Source organism: Mastomys coucha, unplaced genomic scaffold (assembly GCF_008632895.1).
Source record: "Mastomys coucha isolate ucsf_1 unplaced genomic scaffold, UCSF_Mcou_1 pScaffold21, whole genome shotgun sequence".
Classification (NCBI taxonomy): Eukaryota; Metazoa; Chordata; class Mammalia; order Rodentia; family Muridae; genus Mastomys; species Mastomys coucha.
This window is the reverse complement of record NW_022196904.1, coordinates 97,122,787-97,140,792: the sequence shown is the minus strand read 5'-3', so window position 1 is coordinate 97,140,792 and position 18,006 is coordinate 97,122,787. Positions and strand designations below refer to the sequence as shown.

Here is an 18,006-nt window from a genome sequence, read left to right as displayed (position 1 = left end):
GGGAAACAAACTCATAAACAGTAGCCATCTATGGCTTTTGGCTCTATTTCCTGCCTTTACTTTCCTTCTCTGATTGCTCTCTGTGATGGAATGTGACCTGAGATATGTAAAACTTTCCTCTTCCCCCTAAGTGATATTTCATATTAATATATGAAACGTTTAAATATTAAATGAAAATTATTATTAAAATTAAAAAAAGAAAAGAAAGAAAATGGGACCCGCAAGATGTCTAAACTGAGTATAAGTGCTTACCACTAATTGTCTGCCTCTCCCTCTCTCCCTTTTCCTCCTTTCTCCTTTCTCTCTCTCTCTCTCTGTCTCTGTCTGTCTGTCTCTCTCTCTCTCTGTCTCACACACACACACACACACATACACACAAACACACACACACAGGCACACTCACACACACAAAAACACACACACAGGCACACTCACACACACACAAACACACTCGGTGACCAACACAATGTTGAAGTGAGAAAAAATAAATATAAAGAAAATTGTAAAATATAGGGACAGAATTAACACATACTGGTACTCAAATCTCACTTCTGCTCCAACAACCAGAGAAGAAGTGTCTCATTTTACCCTTTGATTATTTGCATGAAATTTATCTATTCATTTATGGACTGTAGAGCAGTAGTCATATAAAAATCTCTTTAACCTGGGAAAGAAAGACCTCTCTATTCTCCAGGAAAGCATTTTGCACACCAGTGTGGCACAAAGTTCTTATAGTATTTTTGAGACAGTTCAATTCAGCTCCACTGTTTACTAAGCATTTAATAAATAGTAGGCATTATGTGGATACCAAAACACCCAGAGCACTATCTGACTTCAGTCTAATACAACATAGTATAATTCCATGTGCTTCCTTCTCTAGAGGTATTTTTGAAATTTAAATTTAAATGTAGGAGCTGCAGCAAAAAACAGAAGGCTAAAACAAAATGCATTTTTCTCAATCAGAATTGCAGAATAACACTTTTCAGAATATAGAGCAAACCAGCAAAATCTTACAATATAGCTGGATAAAAGAAAAATTTTCCAGTTTTGTTGAATATAGACTTTTGTAGTAGGACCTGATGATATCTGGATTTTCTCAGTTTCTCTTGTTATGTCTCCCTTTTCATTTCTGATTTTGTTGATTTGGATACTGTCTCTATGCCCTCTGGTTAGTTTGGCTAAGGGTTTATCTATCTTGTTGATTTTCTCAAAGAACCAGCTCCTGGTTTTGTCGATTCTTTGTATGGTTCTTTTTGTTTCTACTTGGTTGATTTCAGCCCTGATGTTTATTATTTCCTGCCTTCTACTTCTCTTAGGTTTATTTGCTTCTTCTTGTTCTAGAGCTTTCAGATGTACTGTCAAACTGCTATTGTATGCTCTCTCTAGGTTTGTTTGTTTGTTTGTTTTTTGTTTTTGTTTGTTTTTGGAGGCACTCAGAGCTATGAGTTTTCCTCTTAGCACTGCTTTCATTGTGTCCCATAAGTTTGGATATGTTATGGTTTCATTTTCATTAAACTCTATTGTTTATATTTTATGTTGAGGTCATTCTTCTACTTTGACTTGAATTTTGTGAAGGGTGATAGATGTGAGTTTACTTGCATTCTACTGCATGGAGACATCAATTAGACCATTATATGTTTAAGATGCTTTCATTTATACTTTGTATGGTTTTAGCTTCTTTGTCAAATATCAAGTGTTTATATGTGCATAGGTATAATTCTGGGTCTTCTACACTATTCCACTGATAAAACTGTCAGTTTTTATGCCAGTTCCATGCAGTGTTTATCACTATTGCTCTGTAGTATAGCTTGAAGTCAGGGATGGTGATACCTTGAGAAGTTCTTTTATTGTTTAAGATTGTATACCTATCCTGGGTTTTTTGATTTTTCCCATATTAAATTGGGAATTGCTTTTTCTAGCTCTATAAATATTTATGTTGGAGTTAATGGAAATTGCATTGAATGTGTTGATTACTTTTGGTAAAATGGTAGAGGGCCATTTTTACTGTGTGAATCCTACCAATCTATGAGCCGGGGAAATCTTTTCATCTTCTGATATCTTCCTTGGTTTCTTTCTTTAGTGACTTGAAGTTCTTGTCATTCTTTCTTTGACTTGCTTTCTTAAAGTTACACCAATATTTTTTATATTATTTGTGGCTATTGTCAAGAGTGATTTTTCCATACATTCTTTCTCTGCACACATATCAGTTATATAAAGGAAGACCACAAGGCCAGAGAGGTTTTTTTGCATTGATTTTGTATCCTGCCAGTTTACTGAAGATATTTATCAACTGTACATGTTCTTTTGTAGAATTTTTAGAGTCAATTATGTATACTTTTATATCATCTATGAATAGGGATACTTTTCAAATTGTATCCCCTTGATCTCCTTTTGTTATTTATTGCCTTATCTATAGCTTCAAGTACTATATTGAATAGAGAGGGAGAGAGTGGGAAGCCTTGTCATGTCCTCAATTTTAGTTGAATATTTTTATGTAACTCTCCACTTAATTTAATGTTGGTATTGGCTTGCTGTATATTTCTTTTATTTTGTTTAGGTATTCACCTTGTATCCTTGTCCCTTCAAAGATTTTAAAATGACAGAGTGTTGGTTTTTTGTCAAAGGCTTTTTTAGCATCTAGTAAGATGATCATGTATTCTTTTTCAATTTGTTTCTAGTGAATTATATCTATGAACGACTCTTCCATCACTGAGATGATGCCTACTTGATTATGGTGGATGAAGAATTTTCAATACAGCCATCTAGAATGGCCAAGTAGTGCTTAAATGATGTTCAATATCCATTCTTAGTCATTAGGGAAATGGAAATCAAAACATATCTGAGATTCCAACTTACACCCACCAGAATGTCTATAATAACAAACTCAAGTGGCAGCATATTCTGACAAGGATGTGGAACAAGAGGAGCACACTTCCATTGCTGATGTACATGTGCAAATATGTACAGCCTCTTTGGAAATCAATTTGGCTTCTTCTCAGAATTTGGGAACAGTTTTACCTCAAGATCCTGCTCTATCCCTCCTGGGCATATACCCAAAAGATATCCTAATACACCACTTGCTCACCTATATTCATAGCATCTTCATGAATAACAGCCAGAAGCTAGAAAAAAAACCTAGATGTCCTTCATCTGAATAATAAGTGAAGAATATGGGGTACATATATAGAATGGAATACTCTTCAGCTATCAGAAATTAAGGCATCATGAAATTTGAAGACAAATGGATGGAACTTGAGAATATCATCCTGAATAGGGTGATGCAGAACTAGAAAGACATCTCTGTTAGGTACTCATTTATAAATGGACATTAGTCATAAAGTCCTGGATAACAATCCACAGATCCAAAGAAACCAAAGGAGGGCCCAAGGGAGGATGTGTGAATCTTACTCAGAAAGGGAAACAGAATAGACATAGGAGGTGGATGAAGAGAGGGAACTGGGTTTAAAGGGAGTGAGAAGGGTTGTGATGATATTGATGTGGTATTGTGGAGCAGAGAAGAGTTGGGAGGGAGAAAGGAAATTGTTGGGTGGGCATCTCTGGGATCAGGTGAAGACATGGGATGGAAGAGGCTACAGGGAATCTATTCGGTTGACCTAGCTATTATTCTAACCACCTGGGGTTATGGAGTCATAAGTGTTCACCTCCTGTAGCCAGGCAAAACTTCCAGTAGAAAGAAGGGATGTTAACACTCCCCCCCCAAAAAAAAAACCCCACAAAATTTGTCCTGGCTACAAGATATACAGGGATAAACATGAATCAGATACTGGAAGAAGAGGTAACCAATGACTGGTCCAACTTGAGACCCATTCATTGGGAGAGAGCCTACCTGTGACACTATTATTGTTATTCTGTTATGCTTACAGGCAGGAACCTATTATAACTGTCTCCTAAGAAGCTTTATGCGGCAGCAGATGGAAATAGATGCAGAGACACATAACCAGACACAAGGCAAAGCTCTGGGAGTCTCATGGAAGTATGAGGGATAGAATTTAACAAGCCAGAGGGATCAAGGGCAACACAAGAGGTCCTTCAGAGTCAACAAATCTGTCCCTATGGGCTCTCATGGAAGCTGAACCACCAACCAAAGAGCATGAAGTGGTTGGGCCCAGGATCCTTGTATATTTGTAGATAATGTGCAGCTTCTTTGTCATATGGATTTTCTAAAAATTGGAGCAGGTCCTGTCTATGATTCTGATGCCTATCATTGGGTCCCTTGCCCTTACCTGGATTGCCTGGTTGGATCTCAGTAGGGGAGGATGTACTTATCCCTGCTGAGACTAGCTGCCTCAGGATGGGGTGGTACCCAATGGGATCTTATCCTTCTCTGAGGAGAAGAGAAGAAGAGAAGGGGTTAATGGGGGAGGGATATATAATGGCAGAACTGGGAGGAGAAGATGGTGAGATGTAATGTAAATAAAATGCGTTATAGAAAAATGGGGTGACAGTGGACAACAAGGATGGCTATTTCCTTAATGAGTTATATGCATGTATGAAATAATCAAAATAGGATCCACTATGTGATATCCATTTACTGATGAAAAATACATAAAGAGAGAATTGTGCTGAGAAATGGAAGTGGTGTCAGATGTTGTCCACTGGAATGTTTAGATAATTCTATTGCCTATCATTCTAGGAGACTTGCTGGGAAGCAAACTCTAGGTCTCCAGGAAACAGTGACCATGATTAAATCAGTTGTGCAGAAAAGTAGAAGATAAGGAAATTATGGATTGAAAAATAATAGGATACAGAACTTTCTGACTGTTAGATGGGGATTAATCAGAGAGGAGGGGATATCATTACTTCAATGGTCCAGATGTAGTGAATGGATGTTGTGATCCACGCTATGCTCCTATTGAGGTTACTAGGTAAAGTAGGAAAAAAGAGGCTAATGTACATAGCATGAAAATTTACTAATTCTATTTCTATCATAGTAACAGATGCTGTAAATTCAAGAATTCAAAAGAGACAGAATTTTTAAGTTCTCATGGAGCAGCTCTCACCAATATCCTCCCTTTTGATTTAAAAAAATTCAGCCCCTTTTACTTTTTGTATATTAGTGCGTTGCCTTTAAGGATATGTACCATATGCATGCCAAGACCCATTAGAAGGCAGAAGAGTGTGCAGAATCCCCTAGATTTGAAATTGTAGATGGTTTGAGTCACAGTGTTGGTTCTGGGAACCAAACGCAGGTCCTCTGCAAAAAGAATAGGTGCTCTTATATGCTGAGCCATCACTCCAGTCCAGTTAATCTCCTCTTAGTTTCACCAGATAGCACCTTGTCATTTATCTTTAGCTTGTCTTGCCTGATTTATTATTTGTTTTTATTTCATTTAGTGTATATGCTTGTGAGTGTGCATGTGTGTGCACAAGAATATGCAAGTCTATACATAAGAGCATATCTTGTGTGAGTTAGTTCTTTCCTTGTACCATATACGTCTGTTGGATCAAATCCAGATTATCAGGCATGGTGGCATTGACTTTTCCCAGTAAACATTGGTTTCTTCATATTATCAGCTGTCATTTTGGGAACCTTATGCCTAATTCTTCTAACAGATTGTTCCTAATCTTTAACATTCAACAAATTTCCCCATAGATCTGCTCACATATTAAGGTGCTTCTGACTACATGAGACCTTAAAGCTTTAGTCATGTAAACTCCAACTTCCTGAACATAAAATTAGTCTCCCCATAAACACTGGATGGAGTGTTCAAGTGTTCTGTATTTTACATTTTGTATTGGCTGTTTTAATTACATTAATATTTCTGACTGGTCATTAATATTAATGTTAGTATCAATGAAGATTTTGAGCATATTCTTCATATGTTGAAGATAGCTTTTGAAGAAGACAGGGGAAAGACATCAGAAACCACCAGTGTCTTTGTTCATGACAGGAAAGTATTTCTGGAATCTTCTTTCAGAGCTTTGAAGATATTTTACAGGTAGATTCAAGATAATCATTGAACAATTCACTCCATCTAGATGTCTTATTGAATATTTATTGTATTGTAAAACCAAGTAGATACTAAAGATTTGTTATTGAATGATACAGTTCTCATAGAATTCATACTTCAGTGGAGAGTACACTAGAGAATTATTAAATTTTTAAAACATAGAATGTGGTGAGGAAGAATAAATGGAACTGATCTAAGTAGGAATGGTAGCGGTGTCAGTGGTGGGTTATGTTGGCTTGCATAGGCTAGAAATGAAATCCCTATGGAGTGAGTAGTATTAGATCAAGAAAATAAGATGAACATGTGGATTCTATTCTATAGTGAATGAAAATATTTAAAAGTAAAAAAATAGGTGTAGACTAATGTAGGAATGTTTTAAAATACATGTTTACAGACATATATTGTGTGAGTACTTTATGTACAATAACACCAGCCTGGAAAGACATACCTACTGGTATTATAGTGTACTAGAGATATAGTATAGATTATTCCCAAACATCATGGGAATAAACAGGAACTTTCTAATTTGATTTAAGTCTAATTCCTCAAGATGAAAAGTCACACCTAACACCCCTATGAGGGACAAAACATGTGCTAAATAGGTCATAGGCCCTAGGGAAGAATGTACCATCATTATGCACATCAATGGACATAGTATCAAACCAATTGTGAATGACTTTTCATTGGATACATAGATTTGTACATCTCCCAACTCTTATCATGATGGTTTCTTTTTATAGTAAAGGATGCCTAACAAAAAGCAAAGCAAAAAATCCAAATAAATAAACAAACAAACATTTGTCAATATGCAGAGAATTGGACACCGTGGAAGACTCTAGAGTATGTGGAACTTCTTTACCACATCTTCTTTTCTCCAAGCGCAGGAATCATTGTGAGAATGGGTAAAAAAGATGTAAGAGCTAGAACTGCTGGATGACTACAAATAAACAGCGTTTTCAGGACACAACAGAATGGTTGCAATTACGGCTTCATGTTAGCACTTTTGGCATCCACATGCTCAAATCAGACAAAGTCATAGCACAGAGAGGGAACACGGGCATGAGTCCGCAGGTAGCTGAGGAGTGATTGGTAAATTATATCTTCCAGAAGGAAAGTAAATTATCTATAAGGACATGGCCCTGGTAGGCTAATCATGATTCAGTAAAGACTAAATACCTAAATATGTGCAGGTAGCATAAGATGAATTTGATAAAAAAGAATAGCTGAATGTGTAGAAGAGGAAGTTATACTGAGAAGAGTTTGAGAGGAACTAAACATGATCAAAATACACTGCATAATGTTCTTAAAGACAAAAACTAAAGGAGAAAATGAAATAAAACATAATACCTATGTGTACTGGGAGAAAAAGGAGATTCAGGCAAAAGGAATAACAAGAAGGTGAATAATCAAACCTCAGATAATGGTCACACTGGTCTTTAGTAATTGTCATTATTATAGAGAGTTTTACAAAACAGGTTATCCTAAGAAAATATTTTCTTACCAAGATATCTCTTCAGAGCACCCTTAATGTCATTATTCCTGAGGCTGTAGATGAAGGGGTTCAACATGGGGATCACCACTGTGTAGAATACAGACAACACCTTGTTCTGGTCTGTTGAGTAGCTGGATTTGGGCATTACATAGATGAAAATAGCAGTTCCATAGTACAGAGTGACTGCAGTGAGGTGGGAGGTGCATGTGGAGAGGGCCTTCTGTCGACCTTCGGTGGAGTGCATCTTCATAATAGTGATGAAAATATAGGAATAGGAAATGACTATAACAAACACTGTTATCATTGTGATAAAACCAGCAGAAATTGAGATAACAACAACAGAGACAGTGACATCAGAACAGGAGATTTCCACCAAAGGAGCAAAATCACAGTAAAAGTGATTGATTCTATGTGGTCCACAGAAGAACAAGGAAAAGAAGGAAAGAGTGAAAAAAGAAGCATTAAGAAAACCCTGTATATAAGAACCTACAACTAACTGGATACAGACTCGTGTGGACATTTTGGTGGAATAAAGCAGTGGGTTGCAGATTGCTACAAAGCGATCATAAGCCATGGAAGCCAGAAGGAAGCATTCAACTGTCCCAAAGAAAGCAGCTGAGCCAAACTGTGTAGCACATCCAATGTAGGAAATGGTATTTTGTTTTACCAGGAAGTTAACAAGCATATTGGGTGTGACAGAAGTTGAAATGCCTATGTCAACAGAAGCCAAGTGGCTGAGAAAAAAGTACATGGGGCGGTGGAGCTGGGAAGAGACTCTGATGAGAAGGATGGTGCTGAGGTTCCCAGACACAGTCACCAGGTAGATGCACAGGATGATGGTGAAGAGGATGTCTCTAAGGACTGGGTCATCTGTTAAACCCAATAAAATGAACTCTGCCACTGCAGTATGGTTCCCATCCTCTAGGAAAGTCATGGGACAGTGTAGCTGTTGCTAGATTAAGGCTGTGATGAAGACATTACAAAATGGGACTTATAAATAAGTCACATCATTTCATTTAATCAGGGCATGGAGAGCACTACAAACGAATATATTATTCAAAACATTGGATCAATCACTGATGTTTTCCTAGCATTGTCATTATTTGCACATTTATGTGCAATAATTATTTCAAAATTATTTAAGTACAAATGCTAGAAATGTGTTATAAATAATAAATAGCTTTTATTTACATTTTCTTAAAATATACAAGATTGTCATTAAGACTAAAGTTTAAAATTATGAGACTTAGCCCAGTAAGCTAGCTTGGTAGGTAAAGATTTTTGCAACCAAGCTTGACATGATACAGCTAGAGTTTGATACCTGGAACCTACAAGATGGGAAGGAAGAATCAACTACTGAAAGTTGTTCTTATGCTGTGTTACCAGTACCCTCTTATGCAAATAAATAAATATATGACTAAACAAATAAACAAATAGATAAACAAATATAAATAATGTGAATATTAAGAAAATAACAATGTATTTATTATAAGCTTAACAGAATAAAATATAAAAGCATAGAATTAAGTAATGTAGTCTTAAGTTATTTCTATTATTAAATGATTACTCCATTACCAGCACAGGATTAAGAAAAACTTGTATATTTTCCTATTTTTATTTCTATAAACTCACATTATTCTTTTTATAATTTCTATGTTCCAGCAGAAAAATATTTTAAGTTACATAACACACACACACACACGTACACACACACACACACATACAAAGTAATCAATTTATGAAGCTTCAGATTTGGCTCAGTTTTTAAGAGCACTTGGTGAACTGGCAAAAAAAAAGGTTTCATCCCCACTCAGCTCACTCTGTTTTCTCACAGGAGTCTGTTGTTCCAGTTCTAAGGACCTGTTAACACTCTCTTGTGGTCTTCATAGTCCCTAGGTACACATGCGCTTCAATGTGTCCATGCTGGCAACATTCACACACAAAATAAAATAACAAATCTTTAAAAAGAAACATAAATACAAATACCAGGTAGGTTGAACTCAGAGTATCCCTTTTAGTAACCAGGCTATAAAATAATGGGTGGTCACACAACTGAGGGACCAGTTAGGACCAATATCAGAGTGGGATTTCAGCTTCCTGATGGGTAATACAAAGTCTATAGAACTGAATAAAGATCACATTAAATTTACAAATCTGACTTCCAATTGTAATCTCATAAAATATTTTGAATTCTTCTAAATAGGTCATTTTTCTTTAAAATAATTTGAAATATCAATTTTGTCATGTTTTATGAATACATAGCATGTTATTAGTAATTCTTTAAATACAACCATTCCTTTTCCAATGTCACAGAGTTTTCTAGCTGAAATATTTTGGAATGAATTCACATGATTTTCAAAAAAGGATACTGCTCAGTATTTAACTTCAGAAGTTAAAAGATTTATCAAGGCTTACCCAGCAAGGGGACAGATTAACTGTCATTTTTCACATTCTATACTTACATTCTCATTTGTCTGTAATGATGTCTGTGAGGCTGGCATATTCACTCTATAAACAACCAGGTCCTTGCACAAGATATCCCCCAACAGTAAGCCACCAAAGTATTTCAAAGCTAGTGAACTTGTTAGCCTGTTGGGGAATGCTACATGCATACAGCTTTGAAGGTCATGTTGTTTTCTGGAAATAAGGGATCTATGAAAACTTGTTTTTATGCCTGGTTATTCTGAAAAATTTATTAATGAAATACAAGGAAATTCTATGAAAGTTTCTTTCCCACTTCTGTTATATAACTGCATAATTCCATCTGACATGTTCCTCCACCATGGTTTGAAATACAATATACTTCAAAGAATAAAGTATTTCCATTTACCAACAAAGTCAAACTCTTACCTCTTGAAATAAGAATTCATCTTAAAATAAGACATTCAAAGTTATTATTTTTACATATATATAAATCTCTTTCCCATAGTCATTGTTTATGTCAAAGGATAAATCCCTGTAGAGACTCTGGATTCCAGTGTGAATTCAAATCATCAGTGATCATTACCTTTGCTCCGGTGAGTACTGAGCAGGTCATTTCATACAAACACAATTAATTTTCAAGGAGTCTGTCAATCTCAAGCAATCTCTTGTTTTTTCCTCTTTATGTGAGTATTGGTGTACTTTCACTTGGTGATTATGGGATTTACATGATAACAAATAATCTTAGGTAAATGTTCCTTCAAGTTGATATTTGTTTCAGGTTAGTTTACATTAGAGGATATAAATAACTCATTAAAATGGACCATTTTGTTTCTTTCATTCATGTGCACCAATTTTTCTTTTAGTATTTTAGTGATTGATGTAATATATTCTATTAGGTACTTAGGTGAATATAGAGAAGGATGAGATTCAAAATTGAGTAACTGAGACACAATTTTTATAGATGAGAGTATAAAATGTCATCATTATTTAGAAAATAGAAATAGGTATGTATGATTTCTAATAAGAATTAACATTCTATAATTTATACCTCGAATGTGTGACATGTGGTCTTACCTTATTTGCTATCTTGGAGAATAGAACTCACAGTAATTCTCCCCTTGAAGACTCAGGTCAACATTCTCCTGAATCTTACTTTCATTAACTTCTATAGTGAACCCTTAATAGAACTCTAATAAGACTGGTTAAACCTGAGCATCAGTCAATTTTCAATCAAAGTGTCTCCTGTCTAGCTTAGCATAACTATCCTCTGAGTGGCTATATCCAACAGTGGTCAAAAACAGAGGCAGATACCCACAGCCAAACATTAAACAGTGGGTGAAGATACCTAGGGAAGAGTTGAGGGAAGGATAGAGGGTCCAGAAGTGGATGGTAACTCCATAGAAAGATCAACAGGTCAACCTGAACCCCTGGGAGCTCTGAGAGACTGAGCCACCAACCAAAGAACATGCATGAGCTGGAATGAAGCTCCCAGTACATATGTAGCAGACAGGCAGCTCAATCTTCATGGCTGACCTGGCTGACCTCAGAGGTAGAGGATGTGTCTAATATGGCAGAGACTTGCTATACCAGGGTAGGGAGATACAAAGTGAGTCTTACCCTCTCAAAGAGAAGGGGATAGGGGAGAGAATGGACTCAGTGAGAGAGGGACCAGGAGGGGGAACAGCTTTAGAAAAAACTAAATGAATAAAACAAAAACAAAATTCAAAGTCCTCTCCCTGCCCCTGCTGGCAAAGGAGAGGCAGAGATATGATCAGTGTTAAAAACTCCCTGGTATACTAGCAGGAAGAATGGATCAGTTAATGACAGAAAAGGCCCTGTAGCAAAAAAAAAAAAAAAAAAAAAAAAAAAAGGCATATCTGGATTGACAGCAACATTGCTTTCTGACCTTCATATGCATACTATGGCATACATGCACCTGGACTTACATGAACACATGCATGCTTTTTGCAGGCATACATCATACATCAATATACATTTATAGCAGCCAAGGCTCTCCTTTCTCAGTTACATATTTATACTTGATGTAAATTGTAACATGGTCTCATGTAATCCAGGGTAAATTTGAACCTGCTAGACAGTTATGGAAGATGTTGAACTTCTGATATTCCTGTCTCCATCTCCCAAGTACTTAATTTACAAGTATCCAACACTCATATTATGTGTTATTTGAGATTTAGTACAGTACTTTATTGCCATACCCACTCCAGTCGTGTCTGCATGACAGCAGCCCATGAGGTGAAAAACTTCAAAAAAGATAGTCTCCTGGAGCTTTTTGACATCCCCTAACTCAGAAGAGGTCCAGATTTGTCCTTGTGATAATCAATGGAAGGTCTCATGTGCTTTCTTTCTGTATAGACATGCCCCCAAGGAATGATTTACTAATAGCTAAGCAAAATTGGACATTGTTTTCTGACCTTCACCAATGTTCCAATATCCTAGTCTATGCTGAACTGAACCTTGGCTTGAAATTTCCTAAAGAATGTTACCCATTCAGACTAATCACCTCCAACACTGTTAGGGAGATAGTGAAGGAGGTTGGGTATTGAAGTTTATAGAATGGGAGTTAGTTATCCTAGGGCAAGTTCAACTACTATCTTCATTACAATCACGTATGGCAGACCACATTACAATTGCAGCTGAATCACTCTCAGGAATTAGATTATTGTATTGTTCTAGGTAAAGTTAGCAAGAATGAGACTCCTGGGCCATATCTCTGCTAGCTCAGAGGATTAACATAGTTGGGCGTTTACTAAGGACCAGCTGGTAGTCCTGGCTTATACAATAAATTAGAATGGAAACTTTACATCTGGCTCTTAAGATTAGCCTGACTATAGATGAGACCACTGCCAAGTTCCTGTCAATTTAAATGTATATACTTTTCTATAGAACCATTGTGCTTCAGGTGACCTCATGTGCCTTAACTAATGTATTGTCTAACTTCCTTTTGCCTTCTGTAATGGCCATTTAAGCCTGATGCGTTATTGAAAAAATATACTCAGATTCAACACTCCCTTGTGTTTGCATCTGTGTGTCATTTTCTTGCCAACTCCTTGCTCGCCTGATTACTGGGACCCCAATTTCTCCCGCGGGTTGAGAGACCTTTGATTGGCTTGGCCCATGACACTTTATAAATGTCAGGCAAGGAATCTACCAATTGGGCTACATTAATAGGGCATTATTTTAGTTTAGTTTAATGTTTTGTACATACACACAGTCTTCTGTTTTATAGATGACAGTGAGCAGAGATTGAGCTTAAACTACTTTTCTAAATGTATTCATGGATTAGGTCAGAATTAATTTAGGGTTATTACTTAGGTCACATTGGATGATAGAATGTACTGTTTGAATGACTGCCACCAATGAGGCTACACAACCAAATGTGAGAATATCATCCATACATTCCTTTCATACATATATGTTAAGTATTTATTGTATTCTAAAAACCAATTGAGCACTGCAGATAGGCTAAGGGAAGTGAATCTTTTAGGAAATTCATACTTCATTGGCTAAGTAACAGAAAAAATAACATTATATACATTGGCCCTTTAATCAGGAGCCTCAGATGCTGTGTCATCCCAGCACCGAGACTGACTATACCATCATTTTATTGAAATCAAGGACAGGCATGTTTATTCTCACTAATCACAATCCGTTTGATTCGAGATAACATAAACTAAAGAAGCAAGTGCAGAAATATGTAAATATGACCTATATGACCTGCTAAGTTCTCTTAATGTGGCTTTGCTGACCACTTTGGATTGAATAACAAACTAGGGGGCTCATTTTCAGGAGAGGTTAATTTTTCCTTATTACTCATGAGCAGCCTAATCAACAGGAAGCAAATCATACCTAGTATTAGAAACTTAACCAGGTAGCCATGGCTAGTTAGTTTATGTATCTTAAAGAAAACCTACTACTGCCACATTACTAGATCATCTCCTAATTACATTCTAAATCTTATTCTTGCTTCAACAGGTAAGGGAAGTTCTCATTCCACATCGAAGAAACTTCTCTCATCAGCAAATGGAGACTATTGCAGAAAAACACAACTGGTTTTAATACAGAGATCACATGATCATGAGAAGCCCAGTGCAATGGTTACTTTTATAACATAAGTCCTGCATCCAAGGCTCAGGAAACATCTTGAAAGGGGAGAGAAAAAGAGGAAAGAGTAAGAAGACTAACAATTAAGTTGAGATGTCTCCTAGAAACAACAGGGAAACTATACCAACTCAGAAATATGACTATTTAGATAAGACTGGAACAATGACAACACAGACATATCATGTTAAAGTAGAAGGATGACTCTCAGGGAGTTCTACCCCTAGACATATTTTAAAATTTGTTTTTGATGTTTTCAAACATGAGTACACTATTTACAGTATTTTCAAATAACTCAAAGTAGAAATATTCCTGGAAATAAAATTCTTCTTATCTTCCTCCTTGTTTATTTCCACCATCTTGAGAATTAGACAAATGATGAAGATCCAGGGTTCCTTTATATCTTCCTCACCAAAATTTTTGGCCATTCCTTCTAACACATCTCCATTTCTTTGTGACTATCTGTGGACAGGTAGCACAGATATTTACCAAGTACTTCAGAACCACCATGTCCTCCTCCCGACCTTCATTCTATCTTTCTGTTTTTATCTGAGCGCCTCCTGTTAGACCATCTTAATTTCTTTGGGATTTGTCCTTTTGGTGCAGATCCATAGTTCCCTCATTTATTCTAGAAAATCCACTTATGGCATTCCTTCTAGCCCATCCCCATTCCTTTATGACTACACTATGACTCACAGAACAGTTCTTTACAAGAGACTTCACAGCCACCACACTTACACAGGACTAATCATTCTTTCAGATCAAAGCTGTTGCTTGAAGAGTCATCACTAACAAAAAGAACTGCTCTCTTTCAGGGATCACTACAGATTGCTACACTAGGACCCAGATTGTTGCAACATCAACCAAAGAAGGGAACATCCCCTGAAACAAAGTTGAGAGCAGATAGCTACTCTCAGAAACACAATTGTCCTAATTCTAGATGTCTAGATCCCAGCACAAACATAAATGACAGCAACCAAGATGATATGTATCCTGTAAACAGTAACTCTGTTGTTATAATTGTTGAGAAAAGTAATTTAGCTGAAACACAACACAAGGACCTCAACATAGCAATTATGAAATACCTTTAAGGACTTTAAAGATGATATAGATAAATTTCCTAATGAAGACCCAGAATACACAAAGCATTGAATGAAATAATAAAAAATCAAGATATGAAAGTAGATTAAATGTAGTAAAAAAATAATATTTTGTTCCTGCTCTTTGCAACTTGGTGGGTACAGGATATATGTGAATTTGTGATTTCTTCTTTCTCATGGTTTATGCTATGTTTCGTCTGTATTTCCTGTTGTTTGGTATCTACTATAGCTATGTTCATGACAGTAGTTTCTTTTCTCTGTGTACAACAGGTTTCTTCAAGGAAAATTAACTTTGTGATGTGTTGCCTGAACAGGTAGTTTCACCCTCTGGAAAGTCTCCAGGTTTTACCCACTCAGCTGCATAACATTTTTCCTTGAGGATGCTTCTCAATTGTGAGAAGAAGAGAAAAAAAAAACACTGAGATCTGTACAGGTGAAGAGATTATCTTAATAACTTCAACATCTCCCAAGTATTAATGAACTTCATAGGACACCCTTATGTGATCTTGTGATTTAGAGCACTGAGTGGCAGAAAGATGGCTTCAGAGGTTGATCTACCTGCTGACTTCAGGCTCAATTGATGAAATTTGATTCAGACCATCAATGGTAGTTGTGCACTTTTCTGTCAGATGTGAGACTCCTGGCACCTGCCCTTTTCATCTTTTTAGTGTCCGGATCCTCCTTTTTACAACCCCTCTGCCTTCCATCGCTATCTCTCATTTTGGAGTAGTGGAAGGTTAAACTTAGCAGCTTTGATTTGGGCTTGTACCATATTCTCAAGGCCACAAAGCACATCAGTTTTAAGGAATTGGTTTCCTTTCAAGATGGCATCTGGTCATAATTTTCTGAGTCATACAAAAAGACAAATGGGATCAATCTCTATTGGTAATCCATTAGTCTTCCAAAAACCAACAACTGGATTTAATGGCTATGTGCTCATCTTGAACTTTAACTATCACTTTTTTTTTTTTTTACCAGAGCTGCATGGCTTATCTGTAAAAGAAGTTCCCTATCTGTTTATCATCTTGCTGGTGGAGTAGTGTTCTGAATGACTAAGTGACTTTAGGTATAACACCTTTATTTAAAATTATTTAATTTATTTTTATAATCATATTATTTTATAATGTTCCCTTTACTTTCTTCAATCCAAATCTTCCCATATAACATTGCTTGATTTCTTTCAAATTTATAACCTATATTTTCTTTATTTTTTCATATTCATAAATATGTATATATACATATTTTCATACATATTTATATACATATTAATATACATATTTTAATACAAATTTAAATATATATTTCTCTGTTAACTTATTTATTCATTTTAAATTTTAATTATTGACCCACTCTTTCCAGTCCCTCCTTACAATATTCCTTGACCCTAGCACATCAAGTCTCTGCAGGGCCATGTGGATCTTCTTCCACTTGGGCCAGACTGAGCAGCCCAGATAGAGAAGCAGGATCTACAGACAGGCAGAGGATTTAGGAACAGCCCCTGTTCAAGTTGGTGGGACACACATGAAGACAGAGCTACACATCTACTACATATGTGCAAGAGGTCCTAGGTATTTTCCATGTATTCTCTTTGGTTGGTAGTTCAGGCTCTGGGAACCCACAAGTCTCCTGGTTATTTGACTCTGTTGGTCTTCCTGGGGAGTTTCTATCCCCTCCAGGGCCATCAAATATTCTCCAAACTCTTCTATAAGACTCCCAGAGTTTCATCTAATATTTGGCTATGGGCCTCTACATCAATTCATTTTGCCACAGGATGGACCCTCTCAGAGAACAGTTATTCTGGGCTCCTCTCTGTGAGAATAACAGTATCATTAATAGTGTCAGAGATTAGTGCTTGGGATGGGTCTCAAGTTCGGCCAGTTATTGATTGACCATTCCCTCAGTCTCTACTCTTTGTACCTCCAACAAAGTCACACCTACTCCACCAAGGACATATCTACTGATAGTGAGGCTATGGGGACCATTTTCATTCAAACCACCACACACCCTCCATGTCCTGCAAAAGAATTATGGATAAAAAGTTTGGTACATTCACACAATGGAGAATTACTTAGCATATACAAAAATGACATCATGAAATTTGTAGGCAATTGAATGGATCTAGAAAAAAATAACTAAAGACCCAGAAATACAAGTATGGTATGTACTTGCTTAAATGTGTTTATTAGCTGTTAAGTTAATGACAACCAACCTACAATCTCTAGAATCATAGGCTATAGAGTAAGTACTGGAGGAAACAGGTAGATCTTGCTAGGAAAGGGAAATAAAATAGATATGTATGTATGTATGTACCTGGAAGAAGTAAATGGATTTTTTCAGTGATGGTTGGGAGAGTCACATTACTGCTCTGTCCTTAAATCCAAGAAAAGCTAGTTCTCGAGTTTGTTCTGTCAGGTTTGCAAGGCTGGCTGGTGACTCACAGCAACAAATAGAACTTCAGCTAAAGTGCTTGGTTTTTCAAAGCCCTGGACCTCAAGTGGCAAATTTTAACCCCAAGACAAGGCGGCAGAAAAAGAAAGCATGGAATTGAAGTTGAATGAATATTTTTCTGTAAAGTATGAAGTGATGAATAAGTATGACAAAAGTGGCAGCCTAATCTGTAATGAAATGGACCTGTGTGACTGCCTGGAAAAGAACTGCCTGGGATACTTTTACCCATGTCCCAAGTGCAACTCCAACAAGTGTGGGCCAGAATGCCTGTGCAACCAGCACTGGGTCTATGATGCCATCCTCAGAGTCTGGCAAGGTCATCAGCATCCTGCCATTTAGTGTTCCTGACTAGGAAATATATTATGTATAGATACTCTCTCTCACACACATGCTCTCTCTGTCTCCCTCTCTCTCTCTCTCTCTCTCTCTCTCTCTCTCTCTCTCTCTC

General features: G+C 36.7%; 1 protein-coding gene across 1 annotated transcript; it reads right to left on the bottom strand.

Annotated features, from left to right (window-relative positions):
• Nucleotides 1-7,453: 7,453 nt before the first annotated feature.
• On the bottom strand, nucleotides 7,454-8,398 carry LOC116100834 (olfactory receptor 498). The gene has a single exon (XM_031384560.1). It carries the CDS (start codon nucleotides 8,396-8,398, stop codon nucleotides 7,454-7,456), a length of 945 nt encoding a protein of 314 aa, XP_031240420.1.
• Nucleotides 8,399-18,006: the final 9,608 nt, after the last annotated feature.

Excerpts from the sequence above, each read along its gene's own strand:
- LOC116100834 (XM_031384560.1), bottom strand. The coding sequence starts at position 8,398 with ATGACTTTCCTAGAGGATGGGAACCATACTGCAGTGGCAGAGTTCATT.